This window comes from Theropithecus gelada, chromosome 19 (genome assembly GCF_003255815.1).
Source record: "Theropithecus gelada isolate Dixy chromosome 19, Tgel_1.0, whole genome shotgun sequence".
Lineage (NCBI taxonomy): Eukaryota > Metazoa > Chordata > Mammalia > Primates > Cercopithecidae > Theropithecus > Theropithecus gelada.
The window spans coordinates 17,668,625-17,692,272 of record NC_037687.1 but is presented as its reverse complement, the minus strand read 5'-3'; the positions used below and the strand labels follow the sequence as shown (position 1 = coordinate 17,692,272).

At 53.4% G+C, this 23,648-nt stretch overlaps 1 protein-coding gene across 2 annotated transcripts in view; it reads right to left on the bottom strand.

The window, feature by feature from the left end:
• Positions 1 to 23,648, bottom strand: part of MAST3 (microtubule associated serine/threonine kinase 3) — a 57,230-nt gene that overhangs the window by 10,609 nt on the left and 22,973 nt on the right. Inside the window, exons 3-19 of one of the 2 annotated variants that reach the window (XM_025365954.1) lie at positions 22,368 to 22,456; positions 22,219 to 22,291; positions 21,383 to 21,461; positions 20,748 to 20,905; positions 20,490 to 20,565; positions 19,989 to 20,198; positions 19,771 to 19,872; positions 19,363 to 19,495; positions 15,800 to 15,858; positions 15,308 to 15,393; positions 13,505 to 13,713; positions 11,806 to 11,944; positions 7,289 to 7,421; positions 7,018 to 7,183; positions 6,182 to 6,283; positions 4,634 to 4,756; positions 2,573 to 2,682 (exon numbers count right to left, since the gene is read on the bottom strand). In XM_025365954.1, the coding sequence (XP_025221739.1) occupies positions 2,573 to 2,682; positions 4,634 to 4,756; positions 6,182 to 6,283; positions 7,018 to 7,183; positions 7,289 to 7,421; positions 11,806 to 11,944; positions 13,505 to 13,713; positions 15,308 to 15,393; positions 15,800 to 15,858; positions 19,363 to 19,495; positions 19,771 to 19,872; positions 19,989 to 20,198; positions 20,490 to 20,565; positions 20,748 to 20,905; positions 21,383 to 21,461; positions 22,219 to 22,291; positions 22,368 to 22,456 (2,047 nt within the window). The remainder of the gene's footprint in view (positions 1 to 2,572; positions 2,683 to 4,633; positions 4,757 to 6,181; positions 6,284 to 7,017; positions 7,184 to 7,288; positions 7,422 to 11,805; positions 11,945 to 13,504; positions 13,714 to 15,307; positions 15,394 to 15,799; positions 15,859 to 19,362; positions 19,496 to 19,770; positions 19,873 to 19,988; positions 20,199 to 20,489; positions 20,566 to 20,747; positions 20,906 to 21,382; positions 21,462 to 22,218; positions 22,292 to 22,367; positions 22,457 to 23,648) is intronic. The other variant, XM_025365953.1, reaches the window with a different exon arrangement.

Here is a 23,648-nt window from a genome sequence, read left to right as displayed (position 1 = left end):
AGACTCCGTCTCAAAAAAAAAAAAAAAAAAAAAAAAAAAATTAGCTGGGTGTGGTGGCGCATGCCTGTAGTCCCAGCCTCTTGGGAGGGTGAGGCAGGAGAATGGCTTGAACCTGAAAGGCAGAGGTTGCAATGAGCCAAGATCGTGCCACAGCACTCTAGCCTGGGAGACAGAACGAGACTCTGTTTCAAAAAAAAAAAAAAAAGAAAGCTGGCTTAGTTGAGTGATTCCTACGTGCCAGGTGCTTCAGTATGGGTCACTTCCCTAAATCCTCACTCCCCACATCCCTAAAAGAGCATAGACTTTAGCCCATTGTACAGATGGAAAAACTGAGGCTCAGGGGCCAGGCTACCGGGCTGGGTTTTTGCTGCTGACTAGAAAGTCCTGCCTGGGGCCCAGGCCTAAAGCAGAGTGGAGCGTTTTTTGATCAAATCATAAACAAAGTAGGGAATGTGAGTTAAGCTCATGAGGTTATAAAATAACACCCAGGGCCAGGCTCGGTGGTTCATGCCTTTAATCCCAGGGCTTTGGGAGGCTGAGGTGGGCGGATTGCTTGAGGACAGGAGTTTGAGACCAGCCTGGTCAACATGGTGAAACCCTGTTGCTACTAAAAATACAAAAATTAGCCGGGTGTGGTGGCGTGCACCTGTAATCCCAGCTACTTGGGAGGCTGAGGCAGGAGAATGGCTTGAACCCAGAAGGTGGAGGTTGCAGTGAGCTGAGATTGCACCCTTGCACTCCAGCCTGGGCAAGAGAGAAAGACTCCATCTCAATAAATAGATAAATAAGTAAATAAAATAAAATAACACCCAGCATGGCACCTGTATTCACAAAGTGGAATAGACCCAAACTTGCATCAAAGGATGGGTGGATAAACAATGTGTTCCATCCATACGATGGAATATTACGCAGCCATAAAAAGGAAGCAAACACTGGTCCACACTGCAGCAGGGATGAGCCTTGAGTACATGATGCTGAGTAAGAGAAGCCAGACACAAAAGGCCACATAGTATGAGATCCCATTGATATGAAATGCCCAGAACAGGCAAATCCATAAAGATGGAAGCTGAAGGAGGATGAATGGGGAGTGGTTGCTAATGGCTACAAATTATTTTTTTGGGGGAATCAAATGTTTGAAAGCTAGATAGAGGATGGTTGCACAACATTGTGAACGTGCTGAATGCCACGAAATTGTACACTTTATTTTACTTTATTATTCTTTTTTGAGACATAGTCTCGCTCTGTCGCCCAGGCTGGAGTGCAGGAGTGTGATCTTAGCTTACTGCAGCCTCCACCTCCAGGGTTCAGGCAATTCTCTTGCCTCAGCCTCCCGAGTAGCTGGGGTTACAGGCACCCACCACCACGCCCGGCTACTTTTTGTGTTTTTAGCCGAGACAGGGCTTCACCATGTTAGTCAGGCTGCTCTCGAACTCCTGACCTCAAGTGATCCACCCACCTCTGAAATTGTATGCTTTAAAATGGCTAAAACAAAAGCATAAAAAAGAAAAAGAAAAAAAAAAAAAAAAAAAAAAGGCCGGGCATGGTGGCTCACGCCTGTAATCTCAGCATTTTGGGAGGCCGAGGTGGGCGGATCATAAGGTCAGGAGATTGAGACCATCCTGACTAACACAGTGAAACCCCGTCTCTACTAAAAATACAAATAAATTAGCCAGGCCTGGTGGCGGGCGCCTGTAGTCCTAGCTACTCAGGAGGCTGAGGCAGGAGAATGGGGTGAACCTGGGAGGCGGAGCTTGCAGTGAGCCGAGATCGCGCCACTGCACTCCAGCCTGGGCGACAGAGCGAGACTCTGTCTCACAAAAAAAAAAAAAAAAAATAGAAAGAAAAAAATGAAACAAAATGGCTAAAATGGTATATTTTGTTATGTGAATTTTACCACACTAAAAAAAAAATGAAAAAAAACAAGGTCGGGCGTGATGGCTCATGCCTGTAATCCCGGCGCTTTAGGAGGCCGAGGTGGGCAGATCATGAGGTCAAGAGTTTGAGACCAGCCTGGCCAACATGGTGAAACCCCACCTCTACTAAAAATACAAAAAATTTACCAGGCGGTGGCTCATGCCTGTAATCCCAGCATTTTGGGAGGCCGAGGCAGGAGGATAGCCTGAGGTCAGGAGTTTGAGACCAGCCTGGCCAACATGGTGAAACTCTGTCTGTACTAAAAATACGAAAAATTAGCCAGGCGTGGTGGCAGGTGCCTGTAATCCCAGCTACACAGGAGGCTGAGGCAGGAGAATCGCTTGAACCCAGGAGGCAGAGGTTGCAGTGAGCCAAGACCGCACCATTGCACTCCAGCCTGGGCAACACAGTGAGACTCAGTCTCAAACAAAACAAAACAAAACAAAACAAAACAAAAAAGCAATACAATTCCTAGCACTTTGGGAGGCCGAGGTGGGAGGAACACTTAAGCCCAGGAGTTTGAGACCAGCCTGGGCAGCATAGCGAGACTCCATCTCTACAGAACAAAACAAAGCAAAACCAAAAAAACAGATATGAAAGCAAACAGACATCATGCAATGTTTCCCGAGCAGTGGCTCCCTCCAGGGCCCAGGCCCACCTTGCTGAACCGGTGGGAGCAGGAGGAGAACTGGGGGATCTCTGTGGATGATTCTTCATCATTGGTTTCGTCGTCCTCGGAGCCCAGGTGGCGGTAACGTTCCGAACGAGCTGTGGGAGGGAGAGGCATGTGCAGCACGCCTGATGCCCAGAGATGATCTCGAGGGCAGTGTGGCGATGTAGGGAGGGCATCTCAGGATAGGGTCACTGCCAGGGCAAAGGCTCTGAGGTAGGACAGTGCCTGGTGTGTTTAAGGACCACAGGAGGCTTGGGGGGCAGAGCAGATATCTGGGGATTAACACCAGCTGTGTCCCTAAAAAGTTGTGGGGCCGGGCGCAGTGGCTCACGCCTGTAATCCCAGCACTTTGGGAGGCCAGGGCGGGTGGATCACTTGAGGTCAGGAGTTCGAGACCAGCCTGGCCAACATGGTGAAACCCCATCTCTACTAAAAATACAAATATTAGCTGGGCAGTAGTGGTACGCGCCTGTAATCCCAGCTACTTGGGAGGCTGAGGCAGGAGAATCGCTTGAGCCTGGGAGGTGGAGGTTGTGGTGAGTCAAAATCGCACCACTGCACTCCAGCCTGGGTGACAGAGTGACACTCCGTCTCAAAAAATAAATAATTAAAAAGTTGTGGGACCAATTAGCCAAGCGTGGTGGCGGGCACCTGTAATCCCAGCTACTCAGGAGGCTGAGGCAGATAATTGCTTGAACTCGGGAGGCAGAGGTTTCAGTGAGCCGAGTTCGCACCACTGCACTCCAGCCTGGGCGACACAGCCAGACTCTGTCTCAAAAAAAAAAAAGCGGCCGGGCGCAGTGGCTCAAGCCTGTAATCCCAGCACTTTGGGAGGCCGAGACGGGCGGATCACGAGGTGAGGAGATCGAGACCATCCTGGCTAACCCAGTGAAACCCCGTCTCTACTAAAAAATACAAAAAACTAGCCGGGCGAGGTGGTGGCGCCTGTAGTCCCAGCTACTCGGGAGGCTGAGGCAGGAGAATGGCGTAAACCCGGGAGGCGGAGCTTGCAGTGAACTGAGATCCGGCCACTGCACTCCAGCCTGGGCGACAGAGCGAGACTCCGTCTCAAAAAAAAAAAAAAAAAAAAAGCTGTGGGACCAGGGGTGGGAATTCCTATTTCCAAGCTTCGGTGATTCCTTGAGATGGGTCACACAGAATTAAGTAAAATTGTGCATCTCTTTTTTTTTTTTTTTCTTTTTTGAGGCAGAGTTTTGCTCTTGTTGCCCAGGCTGGAGTACAATGGCACCATCTCAGCTCACCGCAACCTCCACCGCCCGGGTTCAAGCAATTCTCGTGCCTTAGCCTCCCAAATAGCTGGGATTACAGGCGCCCGCCACCGTGCCTGCCTAATTTTTTGTATTTTTAGTAGAGATGGAGTTTCTCCATGTTGGTCAGGCTGGTCTTGAACTCCTGACCTCAGGTGATCTGCCCACCTTGACCTCCCAAAGTGCTGGGATTAAAGGCTTGGGCCACCGCACCTGGCCAAAATTGTGCATCTCAAACATAAAGGATGTTCCTCATTTTACAGAAGAGGAAACAGAAGCTCAGAGAAGACCTCTGACATGAAGCAAGTTCTGAAGGAGGTGCTGGTCACTGAAGGGCAGGACCACCAAGTGGGGAGAGACAGTCATTCCTCAGAGCTCACCTACAGTGAGTGCCCCTGTAGGGATGCCGCCACTAAAGCTGCACAAGGCGCCCTACCCTCCTGGGTGACAGATGGGGCCCCATGCCTGGTCAGGGACGGACACCCAGGAGGCCCAATTTGCTGGGGAACCCCAGACAAGGGTCTGCCACACTTGGTGCCTTGGTTTCTTCTTCTGAAGCCTGAGGGATGCTGTGGCCTCCTGAGCCCAGACGCACAAGAAATCCAGCCAGGGGGCAGCCGACACATGCCCTAGATTCTTGGAAGGCTCAAGAAGTTGGAAGTTCCAGGCCTAGGGTGAGGTGCCAAGCTCGGGTGGAACGCCTGGCACACAGCCCTCTGCACCCAGGGATTGAGGGATGGCAGAGCCCCCCACCCCCGCCGGGGGGACCCCTCCTTACTGTCAAAGTAGCTGGTATCATCCTCGGCTTCGAGCTGGGGCACGAACTCAGCTTTGTGTCGGAGAAGCCCTGCCCAGTCCAGGGCCAGGAAAAAGGGGTGCTGCTTCACTTCATGGGTGCCACCTGCAGATATGCCCAGCTGAGCCCTGCGGGTCCTCGCCTCACCTGCCACAGGATGCCCACCACCCCCCACTGCTGATGCTGGACACAGGGTGGGGACAACACAGAACCCGAAAAATGGGCTGGGCACAGTGGCTCACGCCTATAATCCCAGCACTTTGGGAGGCCAAGAAGGGAGGATCACCTGAGGTCAGGAGTTCAAGACCAGCCTGGCCAACATGGCAAAACCCCGTCTCTACTAAAAATACAAAAATTAGCTGGGTGTGGTGGCGGGTGCCTGTATTCCCAGCTACTCGGGAGGCTGAGGCAAGAGAATCGCTTCAACCTGGGAGGTGGAGATTGCAGCAATGAGCCAAGATAGCACCACTGCACTCCGACCTGGGCGACAAAGCGAGACTCCATCTCAAAAAATAACAACAACAACAGAAAAAAACAAAGAAAAGAAAAGAAAAAAAAGAATCAGAAAAATGGGAATAAAAATCCGCTGTCATTTAGGAGACTGGAGAGGGACCAAGTCGGGATTCAGACCCAGGCCATCAGCCAAGCATGGTGGCTCATGCCTGTGATGCCAGTACTTTGTGAGGCTGAGGCGGGCAGATCACTTGAGGTCAGGAGTTTGAGACCAGCCCAGGCAACATAGTGAAATCTCGTCTCTACCAAAAGTACAAAAATTAGCCAGGCACAATGGCACATGCCTATGGTTCCAGCTATTCGGCAGGCTGAGGTAGGAGGATCACTTGAGCCTGGGAGGTGGAGGTTGCAGTGAGCCAAGATTGTGCAACTCCACTCCAGCCTGGGTGACAGAGAGAGATCTAATCTCAGAAAAATAAAAAAATAAAAAAGCACCCAGGCTGCCCAGGTTCCAAAGATTCTGCACTTCTCTCTGCTCCCATCTGGGACCACACCACCTAGAGAAAGCCCAGGGCCTTACGACGGCCTCCTTCCTGGGCTTCTCCCACTTGTTTCTGCTCCACGGAGCAGGTGATGATCCCCAACCTTGGACTCAACCATCTCCCATAGCGAAGCTTCACTCATGAACAGGAGCCACAGTGGCCACGTGACCAGTGGCTGCATGAGTCTCAAAAGGTCCCTTAATGATTAACCAGGTGGCTGGGAAAACTGGGACAGTGGGATCTTCCGGGTTGGGCCTTTGACACAGGTCCTGGTGACTTCACAGCCTCACATACTTATTCAGGCTCAGTGCTCCTTGTGGGCACCAGACCCAGCTACTTCCTATTCTTTCCAAGGTCTTCTGATAGTTCCTGGAGACCTCCTATGCACCCTTCAAAACCCCAGCTGCAAACCCCCTCCTCCATGCAGCTTCCCAAGTAGAACTCTTGTCTACCCCAGGCACTATCCCTCCCCCTGTTTCCTGGGTCCCAGGGCCTGAAGGAGCAACCCACCTGGGTTCTCCCCCACACTACATACCAGTGCCCAGACGGTCCAGTGGGCTCTGCCGGAGCAACCTGGTGATGAGGTCCTGGGCGTCCGCTGGAAGGGCCTCGTCTCCCTCTGGCCACATGATCTCATCTAAAATGAGGGAGGGAGGGAGAAGGCAGGGGTACCCCTTTCTAGTACCATCCACCATTTCCCCTCACTTCACTGTACTCCAAGCCACTGGCCTCCTCTGCCCCTTCAACGTGCCAGGCTCGGTACCCACTGACAGCCTTTGCCATGGCTGTGCCCTGTGCTCAGAGCTACCTTTCCCTTTTCTGTCTCTATGGCTTCCTCTCATTCTCAGGTTCTTGCAGGTCTCTGCTCACATGTCACTTCTTTTTTTTTATTTTTTGAGATGGAGTCTCGCTCTGTCGCCCAGGCTGGAGTGCAGTGGCACAATCTCAGCTCACTGCAACCTCCGCCTCCTGGGTTCACGTGATTCTCTTGCCTCAGCCTCCCAAGTAGCTGGGATTACAGGTGCCCGCCACCATGCTTGGCTAATTTTTGTATTTTCAGTAGAGATGGGGTTTCATGTTGTCCAGGTCTTGAACTCCTGGCCTTATATGATCCTCCCGCCTCAGCCTCCCAAAGTGCTGGAATTACAGGTGTGAGCCACCATGCCCAGCCTCACATGTCATTTCAGTGAAGACTCCATGACCCCATAATTAATCCAGCCATCCGTCTCACTCAGCACCCCGCCGCCTCCCCACCTGGCATCCAACTCCCTCCCATCTTCCTGCTTCTCTCCCTGACATGCGGGTGGAGGACCGCTGCCCAGAGCTCTGGTGGGGCTGCAGCTCAAACCCGGGCCCGTGGAGGAAACGCACCGCTGACCACCTGACCGAAGAGTTCCTCGGGGGTGTCTCCAAAGAAAGGCACGCAGCCCACCAGAAACTCATAGAGGACGACGCCCATGGCCCACCAGTCCACTGGCTTCCCATAGCCCTGGCGGAAGATCACCTCGGGGGCTATGTACTCCGGTGTTCCACACACCTAGGCCAGGCAGAATGGGGAAACTGAGACCAGCCCCCAGCCCGAGAGAGGCCCCAGGAGAGAGGAGGCAGCGTCCCAGGGCTTCCCACCCACCTGCCCACCCACCTGCTTGTCTATGAACTCTCGGGCGTCCTTCTCGATGTGGCCTTCGTAGAGGTTGGTGGCCATGCTCATGAGGCCGATCTTGGACAGGCCAAAGTCCGTGAGCTTGATGTGGCCAAGCGAGGTGATGAGCAGGCTGTGGGCAGGCAAGGAGTCTGCTCAGGGCTGGGGAGCCGGGGTGCCTGGCCACTCCTTCTGCCCTAGACCTTGGCTCCACCTGAGATGGGCGGAGCTCTGCCTCCAATTCCTGGGCCCTAGGGATCCTCCTACTCAGCCTCCCAAGTAGCTGGAACTACAGGTGCACACCACCACACCCAGCTGTTTTGTTTTGTTTTTTTTTTTTTTGTAGATATGAGGTCTTGCTATGTTGCCCAGGCTGGTCTTGAATTGCTGGCCCCAAGCAATCCTCTCACCTTTGAAAGTGCTGGCATGACAGGTGTGAGCCAGCATGCCTGGTCTCTACTGTGTGTGTGTATATGTGTATGTGTGTATATGTGTGTGTGTGTGTGTATGTGTGTATATATGTGTGTATATATATATTTTTGGACATCGTTTTGCTCTGTCGCCCAGGCTGGAGTGCAGTGGCACGATCTCAGCTCACTGCACCCTCCATCTCCCAGGTACAAGTGATTCTTCTGCCTCAGCCTCTCGAGTAGCTAAGGTTACAGACACATGCCACCACACCCGGCTAGCTACTACATATTTTTGTTCATGCATCCATTATCTTAACAAACTAAACACTCTGTAAGCAACCACTGTTTACATCCCCTATTGAAAAATGAACATATCTCGAGCTCCTGATGTATACAAAAGCATTTCCATGCACTTTGTGAATGAATGCATTTTCTTTTTTGAATACAGGGTCTGTCACCTAGGCTGGAAGTGCAGTGGCACAATTGCAGCTCACTGCAGCCTCAGCCTCCCAGCTCAATCAATTCTCCTGCCTCAGCCTCCTGAGTAGCTGAGACAACAGGCACATGCCACCATGCCTGGCTAGTTGTTCCAAGTCTTGCTTGGTCACCCAGACGGGAGTGCAATGGCGTGACCTCAGCTCACTGCAACCTCCACCTCCCAAGTTCAAGTGATTCTCCTGTCTCAGCCTCCCGAGTAGCTGGGATTACAGGCACCCACCATCATGCCCGGCTAATTTTTGTATTTTTGTAGAGACAGGGTTTCACCATATTGGCCAGGTTGGTCTTGAACTCCTGACCTCAGGATGCGCCCACCTCAGCCTCCTGAAGTGTTGATATTACAGGCATGAGCCACCGGGCCCGGCTGTCGGGTTAGTTTTTACAATTTTTTTGTACAGATGGGGTCTCACTATGTTGCCTAGACTTGTCTCAAAATCCTGGGCTTGGCCGGGCACAGTGGCTCATGCCTGTAATCCCAGCACTTTGGGAGGCCGAGGCGGGTGGATCACAAGGTCATGAGATTGAGACCATCCTGGCTAACACGGTGAAATCCCATCTCTACTAAAAATACAAAAAATTAGCCGGGCGTGGTGGTGGGCGCCTGTAGTCCCAGCTACTTGGGAGGCTGAGGCGGGAGAATGGCGTGAACCTGGGAGGTGGAGCTTGCAGTGAGCCGAGATTGTGCCACTGCACTCCAGCCTGGGTGACACAGCGAGACTCCATCTCAAAAAAATAACAAATAAATAAAATCCTGGGCTCAAGCAGTGCTGCTGCCTCAGCCTCCCAAAGGGTTGGGATTACAGGCATGAGACACAGCACTCAGCCTGGATGAACTTTTTTTTTTTTGAGACAGAGTTTCGCTCTTGTTGCCCAGGCTGGAGCGCAATGGCGCAATCTCAGTTCACCGCAACCTCTGCCTCCCGGGTTCAAGTGATTCTCCTGCCTCAGCCTCCTGAGTAGCTGGGATTACAGCCATGCACCACCATGCCTGGTTAATTTTGTATTTTTAGTCGAGGCAGGGTTTCTCCATGGTGGTCAGGCTGATTTTGAACTCCTGACCTCAGGGGATCCGCCTGCCTCGGCCTCTCAAAGTGCTGGGATTACACGCGTGAGCCACCGTGCCTGGCGAGGGAACTCATTTTTAAAACTCTCGCGCATGTACAGTATACACTGCTATTTAGGTTTTCCTGTGGACTTAAATATATAAATGTTTCACTACATCACAGAGTCTTATGCACCAGCTGTATGAAGTCGCATTTCCGTGCACCTTCTGGGTACATCTGCTACTTAAAAATACATTCCAGGCCGGGCGCAGTGGCTCAAGCCTGTAATCCCAGCACTTTGGGAGGCCGAGACGGGCGGATCACGAGGTCAGGAGATCGAGACCATCCTGGCTAACACAGTGAAACCCCGTCTCTACTAAAAATACAAAAACTTAGCCGGGCGAGGTGGCAGGTGCCTGTAGTCCCAGCTACTCGGGAGGCTGAGGCAGGAGGATGGCGTAAACCCGGGAGGCGGAGCTTGCAGTGAGCTGAGATCCAGCCACTGCACTCCAGCCTGGGTGACAGAGCGAGACTCCATCTCAAAAAAAAAAAAAAAAATACATTCCAGAGAATTCACTGTGTATAACCATCATTTAATGAACTATGTAGTCAGTACCTCCTGTTTGCCCCAGCTCTGTAAAGAAACAATTCTGGGCCGGGGGTGCTGGCTCATGCCTGTAATCCCAGCACTTTGGGAGGCCGAGGTGGGTGAATTACCTGAGACCAGGAGTTCGAGACCAGTCTGACCAACATGGCAAAACCCCGTCTCTACTAAAAATACAAAATTAGGCCAGGCACGGTGGCTCACGACTGTAATCCCAGCACTTTGGGAAGCCAAGGCTGGCGGATCACAAGGTCAGGAGATCCAGACCATCCTGGCCAATATGGCGAAACCCCGTCGCTACTAAAAATGCAAAAATTAGCTGGGCCTGGTGGCGCATGCCTGTAATCCCAGCTACTTGGAAGGCTGAGGCAAGAGAATCGCTTGAACCAGGGAGTCTGAGGCTGCAGTGAGCCGAGATCGCACCACTGCACTCCAACCTAGCGACAGAGCAAGACTCCATCTCAAAAAAAAAAAAAAAAAAAAAAAATTAGTGGGTATGGTGGCACATGCCTATAATCCCAGCTACTCAGGAGGCTGAGGCAGGAATACTGCTTGAACCCAGAAGGTGGAGGTTGCGGTGAGCCGAGATTGTGCCACTGTACTCCAGCCTAGGCAACAGAGACTGACCCAGTCTCAAAAAATAAATAAATAAATAAAATAAAGTGTTCTGGGCCAGGTACACAGTCATTGCCTAATAACTGTTCTTCTGCCTATTTTGTACACACCTGGTGCCTAACAAGTACATGCCAACCAAGAAATTGTGATATAGAAACCCAACATTAGTGTCTAAGGAGTTATTCATACTTGAGTTCCTTAGAGCATCGAGCACAGGCTCAGGTACACAGCAGGTGCCAAATACATGTCTGTTTTCTAAGCCACTTGCCAACTGCAAAATGCCCTGAAAACATGCAAGGCGCTGTTTTTTTTAGATGGAGTCTCGCTCTGTCGCCCAAGCTGGGGTGCAGTGGCATAATCTTGGCTTACCGCAACCTCCGCCTCCTGGGTTCAAGCAATTCTCCTTTCTCAGCCTCCCGAGTAGCTGGGACTACAGGTGCGCACTACCACTCCCAGCTAATTTTCGTATTTTTAGTAGAGACAAGGTTTAACTATGTTGGCCAGGCTGGTCTTGAACTTCTGACCTCAGGTGATCGTCCCGCCTCGGCCTCCCAAAGTGCTGGGATTACAGGTATGAGCCACTAAGCCTGGGCTACATGCCACGCCATGTATGTGAGAAACGTCAGTTCTTGCCTCATATCTCGAGGACACTTGATAAACAGGTATTCCTTTTCCCTGTACACAGGAGGCACTCAATAAATGCAGAGGAGAAAATCATACAGGGGTTTCAAAGCAGGTGGCCCTGTGTCTCCCACTTGCCCATAGAGGGTCTGCCATGCAGTAGGTGCCTACTACATACTAGAATAACATAAACATCCTAAGGCTGTCAGTAAACACGTTCTCTTCCTTGCTTTCCTGCACTAATTTACAGCAGGTGCTCAAGACATGCATGGTCACTGTGTTTACATCTAAGGTCTTGCAAATTGCATAATCCTGTTCTGTGTATGTAGCTGGTGTCTTATAAGTGCATGTTCTCTCCCCTTGTGCTGCAGCAGCTCTGGGTGCGCAGCCCCTTCTCCTATACAGCGTGTGCATCCTAAGTGCACATCCTCTCCCCTTGATTGGCAGCACCTCCATAAGTGCACCGGCCTTCCCCTGCATACAGCAGACGCCTATTAAGTGTCTCCTCTCCTCTCCTCTGTACACACAAGATGTTCATCATGCGCTCATTCCCTGCCTTCTTGTCAGGAGGTGCCAACAGAGCTCAGGCTTCCAAAGGGTCCTGGGATCCACCTCAGAGGCTCCGCCCCTGATCCTCTCAGGCCCCGCCGTGATCTGCTCTGGCCCCGCCCAGACCCTCTCTGGCCCCGCCCTCCCCCAGGTCCCGCTCATGCTAGCTCAGCTCACTTGTCTGGTTTGAGGTCACGGTGCACGATGCCGTAGTTGTGCAGGTACTCGAGCGCCAACACCGTCTCGGCGAAGTACAGGCGGGCCATGTCCACGGGCAGCGGGCCCATGTTCTTCAAGAGCGTGGCGCAGTCGCCGCCTGGGAGAGGGGCGGATGTAGTCATGAGGCCCAGGCCAGCGCCTCGCCCCCCGCCCCCAGATTATGCCCAATGGCTACGCATCCTCCTCACTTTACCGCCTGCAAAGCGTCCCCAGTTTGTTCTGTCTCAGCGGGGAGGGTCAGGGAAGAGGGAAGGGGCGGACACTACCTTCATTTATTTTTTATTATTTATTTATTTATTTATTTATTCATTTATTTTTTTTGAGACGGAGTCTCGCTCTGTTGCCCAGGCTGGAGTGCAGTAGCGCGATCTCGGCTCACCGCAACCTCCGCCTCCCGGGTTCAAGCGAGTCTCCTGCCTCAGCCTCCAGAGTAGCTGGGATTACAGGCCCACACCACCACACCCAGCTCATTTTTGTATTCTTAGTAGAGAAGGGGTTTCACTACGTTGGCCAGGATGGTCTTGATCTCTTGACCTCGTGATCCACCTGCCTTGGCCTCCCAAAGTGCTGAGATTACAGGCGTGAGCCACTGCGCCCAGCCTATTTTTTAAATTTTTTTTTTTTTTTTTTTTTTTTTTTTTTTTTTTTTTTTTTTTTTTTGAGACGGAGTCTCGCTCTGTAGCCCAGGCTGGAGTGCAGTGGCCGGATCTCAGCTCACTGCAAGCTCCGCCTCCCGGGTTCACACCATTCTCCGGCCTCAGCCTCCCGAGTAGCTGGGACTACAGGCGCCCGCCACCTCGCCCGGCTATTTTTTGTATTTCTTAGTAGAGACGGGGTTTCACCGTGTTAGCCAGGATGGTCTCGATCTCCTGACCTCGTGATCCGCCCATCTCGGCCTCCCAAAGTGCTGGGATTACAGGCTTGAGCCACCGCGCCCGGCCTTTTTTAAATTTTTATTTATTTTATTGAGACAGAGCCTCACTCTGTCGCCCAGGCTAGAGTGCAGTGGCACAGTGTCGGCTCACTGCAACCTCTGTCTCCAGAGTTCAAGCGAATCTCCTGCTTCAGCCTCCCGAGTAGCTGGGACTATAGGCGTGAACAGGGGTTTCGCCATGTTGCTCAGGCTGGTCTCGAAGTCCTGACCCCAAGGGATCAGCCCACTTCGGCCTCCCAAAGTGCTGGGACTACAGGCGTGAGCCAGCGTGCCAAGCTGAGACCCTGCCTTCTGATTCTCCCCAGCAGGGCGACAACTACTGCATGGTCTCTTTCCCTGTACACAGCTGGTGTTTCCTAAGTGCAGGTTTGCTCTCTAACCTGGGAGTACTTTGGTAATAGTGCTTTACCTGCCTGAACCATACATCTCCCTGCCTTCACTTCTGGCCTCCAGGCCTCTGCCCATCAGTTCCCCCAACCTAGGATGGCCACCCTCCTCTTGCCTCCAGGGTCCCATCCTCACACACTCCTGTCTGGGCTCCCCCAGCCGTGAACCCCCATCGCTGGGGTCCCTACCCCAGACTGGGGTTCCTGAGGGTTCCCCAAAGCAGGGTGAGATCTCATAGAGAACAGAACAGACCTCAACTTGGTCTAAAAATTTTCTCCCAGGCATGGAGGGGTGAGCTCCCCATCGCTGGAGGCATGCAAGCCCCAGTGACCATACCTTCCACGTATTCCATGACCATACACAGGTGGCGCCGGGTCTCAAAGGAGCAGAACATGCTGACCACAAAGGGGTTCTCGGCAAAGGTGAGAATGTCACGTTCCACAAAGACCTGCTGGATCTGGTTACGCAGGATCAAGTTCTGTTTGTTGATCTTCTTGATGGCAAAGCGCTGCCGCGTGTCACGGTGCCGCACCAGGTAGACAGCCCTGGGGACAGGGGGCCGGGCTTGCTGGGACCAGAGATCGAGGCCCCAGCAGGCACTGCAGTTCAGCTTGAGCCCAGATCCCAACCTGCCTGGCCTTTGCCTGTGCTGTGCCCTCTGCCTGGGCCACCCTTTCTTCTTACCTGGTCTCCCTCCCAGAGCAGCCACCCTTGGGTTTAAGCTGCCATTGCTGGGGGTCATATAAATGGGCTGCACATGGCCCTTGTATATTGGCCTCTAGGCTGTATGTTTCTTTTATTTTTATTTTATCTTATTTTACGTTTTTAGAGATAGCGCCTCACTCTGTTGCCCAGGCTGGAGCGCAGTCATGAGATCATGGCTCACCATAGTCTTGACCACCCGTCCCGCACAGGCTCAAATGATCCTCCCACATCAGAAGCCTGGCTAATGTTTACATGTTTTGTAAAGATGGCGTCTCGCTATGTTGCAGAGGCTAGTCTCAAACTCCTGGCCTCAAGTGACCTTCCCACCTCGGCCTTCCAAAGTGCTGGGATTATAGGTGAGAGCCACTGCACCTGGCTGCTTGTGTCTTTCTCTCTCTCTCTCTCTCTCTCTCTCTCTTTCTTTCTTTTTAGACGGTCTCACTCTGTCACCCAGGCTGGAGTGCAGTGGGGCGATCTTGGCTCACTGCAACCTCTGCCTCCTGGGTTCAGCTGATCCTCCAACTTCAGCCTCCCAAGTAGCTGGAATTACAGGCATGTGCCATTATGCCCAGCTAATTATTCTATTTTTAGTAGAGATGGGTTTTTGCCATGTTGCCCAGGCTGGTCTCGAACTCCTAGCCTCAAGCGATCCTCCTACCTCGGCCTCCCAAAGTGCCTCCGCACCCAGTCCAGCTCTTTTAAAAGCCTGCTAGCACCAAGCTCAAATTTTTAACCATCCATTTGTTTTACACACAGCCCAAATAAGCACAATTTTAGCCACTGAGAGCCTGTTTGCTTTGCAGACTCATGAAACTGCACCCACTATCTCTGAGTCATGGATAAGATGAACTTTGTGGATTTCAAGACCCTAAGCTGCTACCGCCCCGCAGGACTCTGACCCAGAGACTCCGTGCCTGTGCTGTTGAACAACATCACGTAGACACGTAAGCCCTCTCTCTGATTCCCATCTCCCCGGGGAGTTCCCTTGCCAGCCTCTCCATCTCGATGGTGACTCCTGGAACCTCAGCCTCCAAAGGGCTTATGCTGTGCGGGACTTCCCTTGTATGCAAGCCTGCCATTCAAAGTAGCACCTAAATAAAACCCACTGCGTGCTACTCCCACTGGGTGGGCATCTATTTCCTTGATCAGCCCCCAAGCTCCTAGAACACCCTACACCTGGGGCAGGTAAAGGCCTGGCTCGTGGACAGAGCACACGTGATTAAGGCCTGGCTCATGGACAGAGCACACGTGAGGCTGTAACCTCAATATGGCGTGCCTCCACTTCCCCCTCCAGGCCTCAGGTGCCCTCTCTGCCAATTCAGGGGTGAATGTGTGAGCCCTGCTAGGGTGGGAGGGGGATGCAGGAGCTGCCTGGGCCTCAACCATCCCCTCAGGCATCTGTGAAATGGGTCTATGCAGGACTCAGGGACTCACCCATAGGCTCCGTTGCTAATGAGTTTGATGGTCTCAAAGTCGCTTTCGCATGGCTTCCTCCGTGACTGGCCGACCAGGGCGCGGCTCTGCAGGACAGGAAGGGCTCAGGGTCCCGTCCCACTGCAGAGCTGGCCAGGCTTCTCCCGCCCCCAATCCCAAACCACTGGTCCTGGTGCCTGATGCTACCTCCTCCCCTGTCCAAACTTCTCCAACTCAGCTTCTGACTTTCTGTCCTTTTTTGCTCACAGCTGTGCCCTCCTCCTGGAAAACTCTTATACATCCTGCAAAACTCACCTTTCCGGTGCCCCTCCAGCACTGCCCCCACCCAACTTCCAAGGTGTGACAGTCCCACCTGCTGTCACCTTGCCTCCAAAGTCACCGATGCTAATTAAGCTACATGCAAGACCTCGGCAAACCCAGCCCTTTCTGCAGATGCCTGGTCCACTCTGGAAAGAACAAGATGGGCGGGGGCCCCCAGCCTCTGCTACTCACCTCCGGGGACTCAGGTGCTGGGGGCTGTTCTTCTTCAAGGTGACTCAGTGGCACCATCTCTGCAAGATGAGGGAGGAGCCTCAGCTGGGGCCTCCCCGCCTCACCCTGCATCACCCAGCAATTTCCTGAGGCCTCTAGATTTCTCACCCCAGGCTGGGGATGCGGTGCCTCCTCTTTCCAGCTCCCATGACACTGTCATGAAGCCACACCAGGGAGGCTGGATGAAGCAATGACGGAGGAACCTTCTAGAAGGGCCAGTGGGCTGCCCTGGCTCTGAAGTGCTCAGTTATGATCACACTCAGGCTCTGAGCCTTGAGCCTGTGAACACGGAATGTGACGCAGGCCCCCTGGGTGTCAGCTCCTAACATCTTCCTCAGCTCAGGATGCAGCCCAGGTGGAGGGTCCAGTATGTTCTTGCCCCAGGCCTTGGCAGAGGGGCAGCCCCTAGCGAATGCCTGGCAAACATGGTCCAGTCACAGACCACATGTGATCTGGCCTTAGGTATACCTGGGTTTGATTCCCTGCTCAGCCTTATCTGCCTGGAGCTTCAGTTTCCCCAGTTTTATTTTTTATTGGTATGATTATTTTATTTAATTTATTTATTTATTAGAGATGGAGTCTCGCTCTGTCACCCAGGCTGGAGTGTAGTAGTGTGATCTCGGCTCACTGCAACCTCTGCCTCCAGGGTTCAAATGATTCTCCTGTCTCAGCCTCCCAAGTTGCTGGGATTACAGGCGCACGCCACCACACTTGGCTAATTTTTGTATCTTTAGTAGAGACAGGGTTTCTCCCTGTTGGTCAGACTGGTCTCGAACTCGCAACCTCAGGTGATCCGCCTGCCTCGGCCTCCCAAAATGCTGGGATTACAGGTATGAGCCACTGTGCCTGGCCTAATTTTTGTATTTTTAGTAGAGACAGGGTTTTACCACGTTGGCCAGGTTCGTCTCAAACTCCTGACCTCAGGTGATCCACCCGCCTTGGCCTCCCAAAGTGCTGGGATTACAGGCGTGAGCTACCGCACCAGGCCAAGTATGATTATTTCAGAGACAGGCTTTGCTCTGTCACCCAGGCTGGAGTGCAGTGGTGCCATCACGGCTTACTGCAGCCTCAGCCTCCTAAACTCAAGCGATCCTCCCACCTCAGCCTCTCAAGTAGGTGGGACTACAGGCATTCACCACCACACCTGGCTAATTTTTAAAAATACTTTTTGTAGAGTTGGGGTCTTGCTATGTTGCCCAGGCTGGAGTGCAGTGGTGCAATCATAGCTCACTGCAGCCTCAAATCCCTGGACTCAAGCAATCTTCCCACTTTAGTCCCGCAAGTAGCTAGGACTACAGGCATGTGTCATCACACCTGGCTAATTGTTTTGTTTTTTTTAATAGAGACAGAGTCTCACTATGTTGCCCAAGCTGGTCTCAAACTCCTGGCTTCAAGTGATCCTCCTGCCTTGGCCTCCCAAAGTGCTGGGATTACAAGTGTGAGCTACCATGCCTGGCTTCCCCAGCTTTAAATGGGGACAGTGGCAGCTCAGTCCCACTCCAGGTATGGTCCAATCTCAGGGTCTCTGCCTATGCTGTTACCCTTGCCTGTTTCACTCTTTCCCTTGGATCTGCAACCTGATCACGTCCTGCCCTCCAGGCCTCAGTTTGAACACTACCTCCTTCCAGAGCCTCCCCTGGCTACTGCTGGACCGGGCTAGGTCCAAGTTTAATGCTACAGCTTTTGCTTCCTCTTATCCTGGCTATTTGTGGAAATGTTGTTTTGTTTTGTTTTGTTTCCCTTTTTGAGACAGGGTCTGGCTTTGTCACCCAGGCTGGAGGACAGTGCTGTGATCATAGCTCACTGTAGTCACAACCTGCCAAGCTCAAGTGATCGTCCCACCTTAGCCTCCTGAGTAGCTGGGACTACAGGCACGCACTACTACACCCAGCTACATCTTTTTTTTTTTTTTTTTTTGAAATGTAGGCTTACTGTGTTGCCCAGGCTGGAGTGTAGTGGTGCGATGTTGGCTCACTGCAACCTCTGTCTCCTGAATTCAAGTGATTCTCTTGCCTCAGCCTCCCAAGTAGCTGGAATTTACAGGCACCTGCCACCACACCCGGCTAATACTTGTTTTTAGTAGAGATGGAGTTTCCCCATGTTGGCCAGGCTAGTCTTGAACTCCTGAGCTCAAGTAATCCGCCCACTTCAGTCTCATGAAGTGCTGCGATTATGGGATTACAGGCGTGAGCCACTGCACCTGGCTGGCTGTGGGAGTTTTTTTGTTTGTTTTGTTTTATTTTGAGACAGAGTCCCGCCTGTCACCTAGGCTGGAATGCAGTGGTGTGATCTCGGCTTACTGCAACCTCCACCTCCAGGGTTCAAATGTTTCTCCTGCCTCAGCCTCCCCAGTAGCTGGGATTACAGGCACACACCACCACACCTGGCTAATTTTTGTATCTTTAGTAGAGACAGGGTTTCACCATGTTGTCCAGGCTGGTCTTGAACTCCTGACCTTGTGATCCACCTACCTTGGCCTCCCAAAAGTGCTAGGATTACAGGCATGAGCCACCGCGCCCGGCCGGCTGTGGGAGTTTTTGACCGTCGTCTTCTTTTTTTTTTTTTTTTTTTTTTTTGAGACGGAGTCTCGCTCTGTCGCCCAGGCTGGAGTGCAGTAGCACGATCTCGGCTCACTGCAAGCTCCACCTCCCAGGTTCATTCCATTCTCCTGCCTTAGCCTCCCGAGTAGCTGGGACTACAGGTGCCCACCACCGTGCCTGGCTAATTTTTTGTATTTTTTTAGTAGAGACAGGGTTTCACGGTGTTAGCCAGGATGGTCTCGATCTCCTGACCTCAGGTGATCCGCCCGCCTCGGCCTCCCAAAGTGCTGGGATTACAGGCATGAGCCACCGCTCCCGGCCCCAACTGTCTTCTTCTTACCTACGGGTTGTCCTGTTTGACTCCAAGTCCACTTTCTGGGCCATAGTAAAGGCCACAGAAATTAATAAAGCCGTTTGTAAATTTGCAGGACAAAGGGAAGGCCACTGCTAACACTGGTCCCCAGGCTTCCGGCCATCTTCATGTGGCATTTGAGGACACTGAGGCCCCTGGGCCCCAAAAGATCAGTGGGTCTCAGCAATTCCCACAGGCGACCAAAGAGCAAGGTCACAGAGAGACAAAGAACAGTGTGGTGGTTCTGGAATCGGATGGGCCTGGGTTTGAATCCTGGCTTCATCTGCTCTTTTCTTTTTTTTGAGACAGGTCTCGCTCTGTCGCCCAGGTTGGAGTGCAGTGGTGCGATCTCAGCTCACTGCAACCTCCATCTCCTAAGTTCAAGCAATTCTTGTGCCTCAGCCTCCCGAGTAGCTGGGATTACAGGCATGCGCCACCACACTTAGCTAATTTTTGTATTTTTAGTAGAGAGGGGGTTTCACCATGTTGACCAGGCTGGTCTCGAACTCCTGGCCTCAAGTGATCTGCCCGCCTCAGCCTCCCAAAGTGCTGGTATTAAAGGTGTGAGCCACCGTGCCTGGCCTCCATCCGGCCTTTCCCAGCCTTGGTTTCCTCTTCCCATCCCGGCTTACCCTCCAGGGGGTCCTTGGCCAGGCCCAGCTGCCCAATGATGTACTGTGGAAGGTCAGTCTTAATGCCTTGGCCCTCCCGCGCATGGCCCTCAGCCGCCTCCAGCAGGTGGTAAAACTCCTCAGGGTCAAACTCCTAGGGGCACAGGAGGGCTGGTCACCCGGGGCTTGGTTCCACCTGCAGGCCTCTGCACATGCTGTTCCCTCTGCCTGGAGCACCCTTCCCAGCTCACCCCCTGGGTCTCCGCTCCCGATCCCTCCTCAGGGAAGCCCATGCTAGCCCGGCAGCACCCTGCGTTCCTCTCAAAGCCCTACACGATGGCAACTGTCACTTGTATCTCGGCAGGACTGTCATGGTCCCAATCTCAGTTCTGCCCGGATCTCAAGTTGGCTGTACAAAAATAAACTTACCAGACACTCCAGCAGCCGAGCTGGCCGCGAGATGATGATTAGCAGTTTCCGGACAAGCTGGACGATGAAGCTGACCTCCTCACTGTCCGAGCGCTCATGGGCCTGGGGGAGGTGGGTCGTGGCATCACCCAGAGGTCCTCAGCACCATCTGGCCCGGGGACCCCCTTCGCTCCGCGTCCCACTGCGTGCAAAACCTCAACATGCGAAAAACCACGCACATCCTGCAGAAGCCGCTCCAGCTTCTCCTGCATCTCTAGGAAGTAGCGGGAGGTGACGAGGTTCTCGCCAGACTTGGCCAGGCAGTCTCGGGCCAGCTCGACGATCTGGTGGTGGATGAAGCCCAAGACGCCATCAGCCAGCGCCAGCCGGGCGCCAGGCGCGTAGGCCGTCAGGAACTCCTGCAGACGGCCCTCCATCTGTGCTGTGGCCTGGGTGGGGTGAGACGGGGCGACCTGGTCAAGGGTGGGGCTGGAGTGACATGCACAGAAGGGGGCAGGAGAGGCACGGTTGGGGAGAGAGGAGATGAGGAGATGAGGCGATGGGGGCGATGGGGTGGGAGGGCTGGGGCAGGAGGAACAACATGTTTCAGTGGAAGGGGAGGGAAAGACAGAAATGAACAGACTGGCAAGGGGGACACAGCCAGGAAGACAGAGTTCCATGGAGGGACAGCAATGTGGAGAGAAGCACAGGGGCTGGTCCAGCCGCCAGGCGCTGCCCACCTTGGGGAACCTCTCCCGGTACACATGGTTCATCATGACAATCTCATTGTCGAAGGTCCCCGTTGCACGGCCCGGGCTGAAAGGAAGACAGCTGGCTTGTGATATGGGACCTCAGACCAACCCTAGGGGAGGATGTCGGGGCTCTGAGCCAGGGTTGAGGGACAAGAATCAGAGGCTAGGGTGGAGGAGGAGCCACAACTTGGGCCTCCACACTAGCCCAGGGAGGGGCCGGGGCTAGGGCCAGAGGTCGAGGCCCACCTGAGACTGCGAGAGCGGGGGCGGAGGCGGGGTGACCGGCCGCCTTCCTCATCAAGCACATTCTCTGAGCTGCGGAAGTGCTTGGACAGGAAGTGCAGCTCGTCTGGCGTCGGCTGGAAGGGAAGCTGGTGGAGACGTTCCCGGGAGGATGAGCTTGACTGGTAGAGAGTGGTGGGGATTAGAGTCATGAGTTCACCGTCAGTGGTGTGGCCAGGACCCCAGCACCACCCCTCAAGGGCCAGGCTGTCTGCTGGTCATCAGATGGCCATCAGATGGTAACATTCTTTCTCCTGTCTAGTTCCTATGCATCCCTCAAAAGCCTAGCTCTGATGCCCCCTCCTCCAGGAAGTCCTCCCTGTCTGTACCCCTGGGCAGCCCCAAGTCCCCCTCTGGCCAGGCCCTGATCCCATAGGCTGGGGATATCTGTATCTCCCCGACTGGGGTCTATTTTGGGGCCAAGGCTGGGTCTTCTCAGGGGACCCCGCATTTTCCAGAATGGGGCATGCATGGAGGAAGTAGCTAGTATGGTTGCTGACCGCACAACTACCCAACACCTTGAAGAAAACACACAAAGATGTGTCCCCCCCCCAACCCGGCATCTGCCTGTCCGTCTGCCAAGGTGGGGCTATGGGTACCGAGAGGGTGGAGCTGGGTGTGTTGGTTCCATAGCCGGAAGATGGGAGAGACGCGAGGGACCATCTTCTGCCGTCTGCCCTGGAGAGGGGAACAAGAACAGATGGAAGGAAAGCCTGGCCCCTGTGGTTTGTGGGGACTAAGAGCAGACACTGTGGCCAGCATATTCTGGCCCTGTCATAGGAAGGATCTCCTGAAAATAACCAAGAACAGAGACACAGGCTGGCCAAATCCACTGCACGCTCTCTCTCTCCAGGTACCTACCTCTTCCAGAAAGCCCCCCGTGACTCCAACTGCCACTGTGTCCCCTGTCAGAGCTTCAACCTCTGAGCTGTAGCTTCTGGGGCACACATTGGCCACCCCCCACCAAACGGAGGACTCCCCAGGGGCTCAGGGCCAGTCGCCCATTTGCAACCATGCCCTCAGCCCGCAGCGCAGAGCATACACACAGCAGGTGCTTAATGAACGTTGTTGTATGAATAAATAAATGAAATGCAAGCGTCTGGCACATGACAGGCACTCAGTCAGCTCTTGTTAAGTGAATGAATGAATGAATGATTTCTTTAGTGAGTTAATGATTCTTAGGGCTATATCCCCCCACGACCACCCACCCCCTGGGCTGGTTGAAATTACCTGTCTGTGCGTGGGATGTGGCTGCAAGATGGCATGCATTTGTCAGGGATGGGAGCCAGAGGGGGAGACCACCACCAGATGGGCCAGGGGAGGGGAAAAGGTGAATGAAATGAATGAGGGGCCAGGTCTAGCCCCCGAGCACGTGCCCCTGCCCAACCCCTGCCCGTGGTGCCCGCACTGTCTCCCAAAGCTGGCAATTACTCACCTCCGGGCAAAGGGGAAATTGAGGGCAGAGACAGCCGAGAAATTCCGAGGACTATCCAAGGGGCTGCTGCCTGCTGAGGAGGAGGTGGGAAAACTGAGTCAGCGGGGCAGAGGCAGGACACAGCACCCGCTGGCTGCTCCCACACTCACCCGTTGGGACTGACAGTGGCGACAGGGGGCGGGAGAGGGTCGGGGAGGGCGTTCCTACCACCAAGCTCTTGCGGTTCCCGCTGCGGCAGCTGTGGGGGGAAAAGGGGTCAGGGTAGGTGGCTGCCCAGGGCCCTGCACTAAGCCACCTGCCCAGCCTAAATCACACAGGCAGCCCGTTCTGGAGAAGGATGGGATGTTGGATATGGCCACTCCCACTCTGCCCCCAGGTGGGTTCCCCCATGGCCCTTAGCCAGGTCTTTAAGGCCCAGGAGGGAGTCACCCCTTGACTAACATTCCTTATTATTGAAACTACTGCTGGCCAGGCATGGTGGCTCATGCCTATAACCCCAGTGCTTCGGGAGGCCAAGGTGGGAGGATCCTCTGAAGCTAGGAGTTCAAGACCAGCCTGGGCAATATAGCGAGACCCCGTCTCTATAAAAAAATTTAAAAATTAGCTGGCTGGGGTGATGCCAGGCTGTAGTCCCAGCTACTCAGGAGGCTGAGGCAAGAGGATTGCTTGAGCCTCAGGAGGTCAAGGCTGCAGTAAGCCATGATCGTGCCACGGCACTCCAGCCTAGGTGACAGAACAAGGCCCTCTCTCTTAAAAAAACAAAAACAAGGCTGGGCACAGTGGTTTATCCCTGTAATCCCAGTACTTTGGGAGGCCAAGGTGGGTGGATCACCTGAGATCAGGAGTTCGAGACCAGCCTGACCAACACGGAGGAACCCTGTCTCTACTAAAAATACAAAATTAGCTGGGCATGGTGATGCATGCCTGTAATCCCAGCTACTTGGGAGGCTGAGGCAGGAGAATCGTTTGAACCCAAGAGGTGGAGGTTGTGGTGAGCCCAGATCGCACCATCGCACTCCAGCCTGGGCAACAAGAGTGAAACTTCGTCTCAAAAAAACGAAACAAAACAAAACAAAACACCCAAAAATTAGACAGGCGTGGTAGTGCACACTTGTAATCCCCGCTACTGAGGAGATTGGGGCAGAGAATCGCTTGAACCCAGGAGGTGGAGGTTGCAGTGAGTTGAGATAGCGCCATTGCACTCCAGCCTGGGCGACACGAGTGAAACGTCGTCTCAAAAACAGTAACAAAAACAAACACAAACTATTGGCAATGTTGTTATTAACAGCAATGGCATGAAGTGCTTCTAGGCTGATGGTGGACACTACATATGGCCAGGAGCCCCCGGCCCAGCTTTTCACGGTTCTGTGTTACAGTCCCACCCCCACACCTTTCCCTGTACCATGGCTACTGCCAGCAGCACCAGCAAA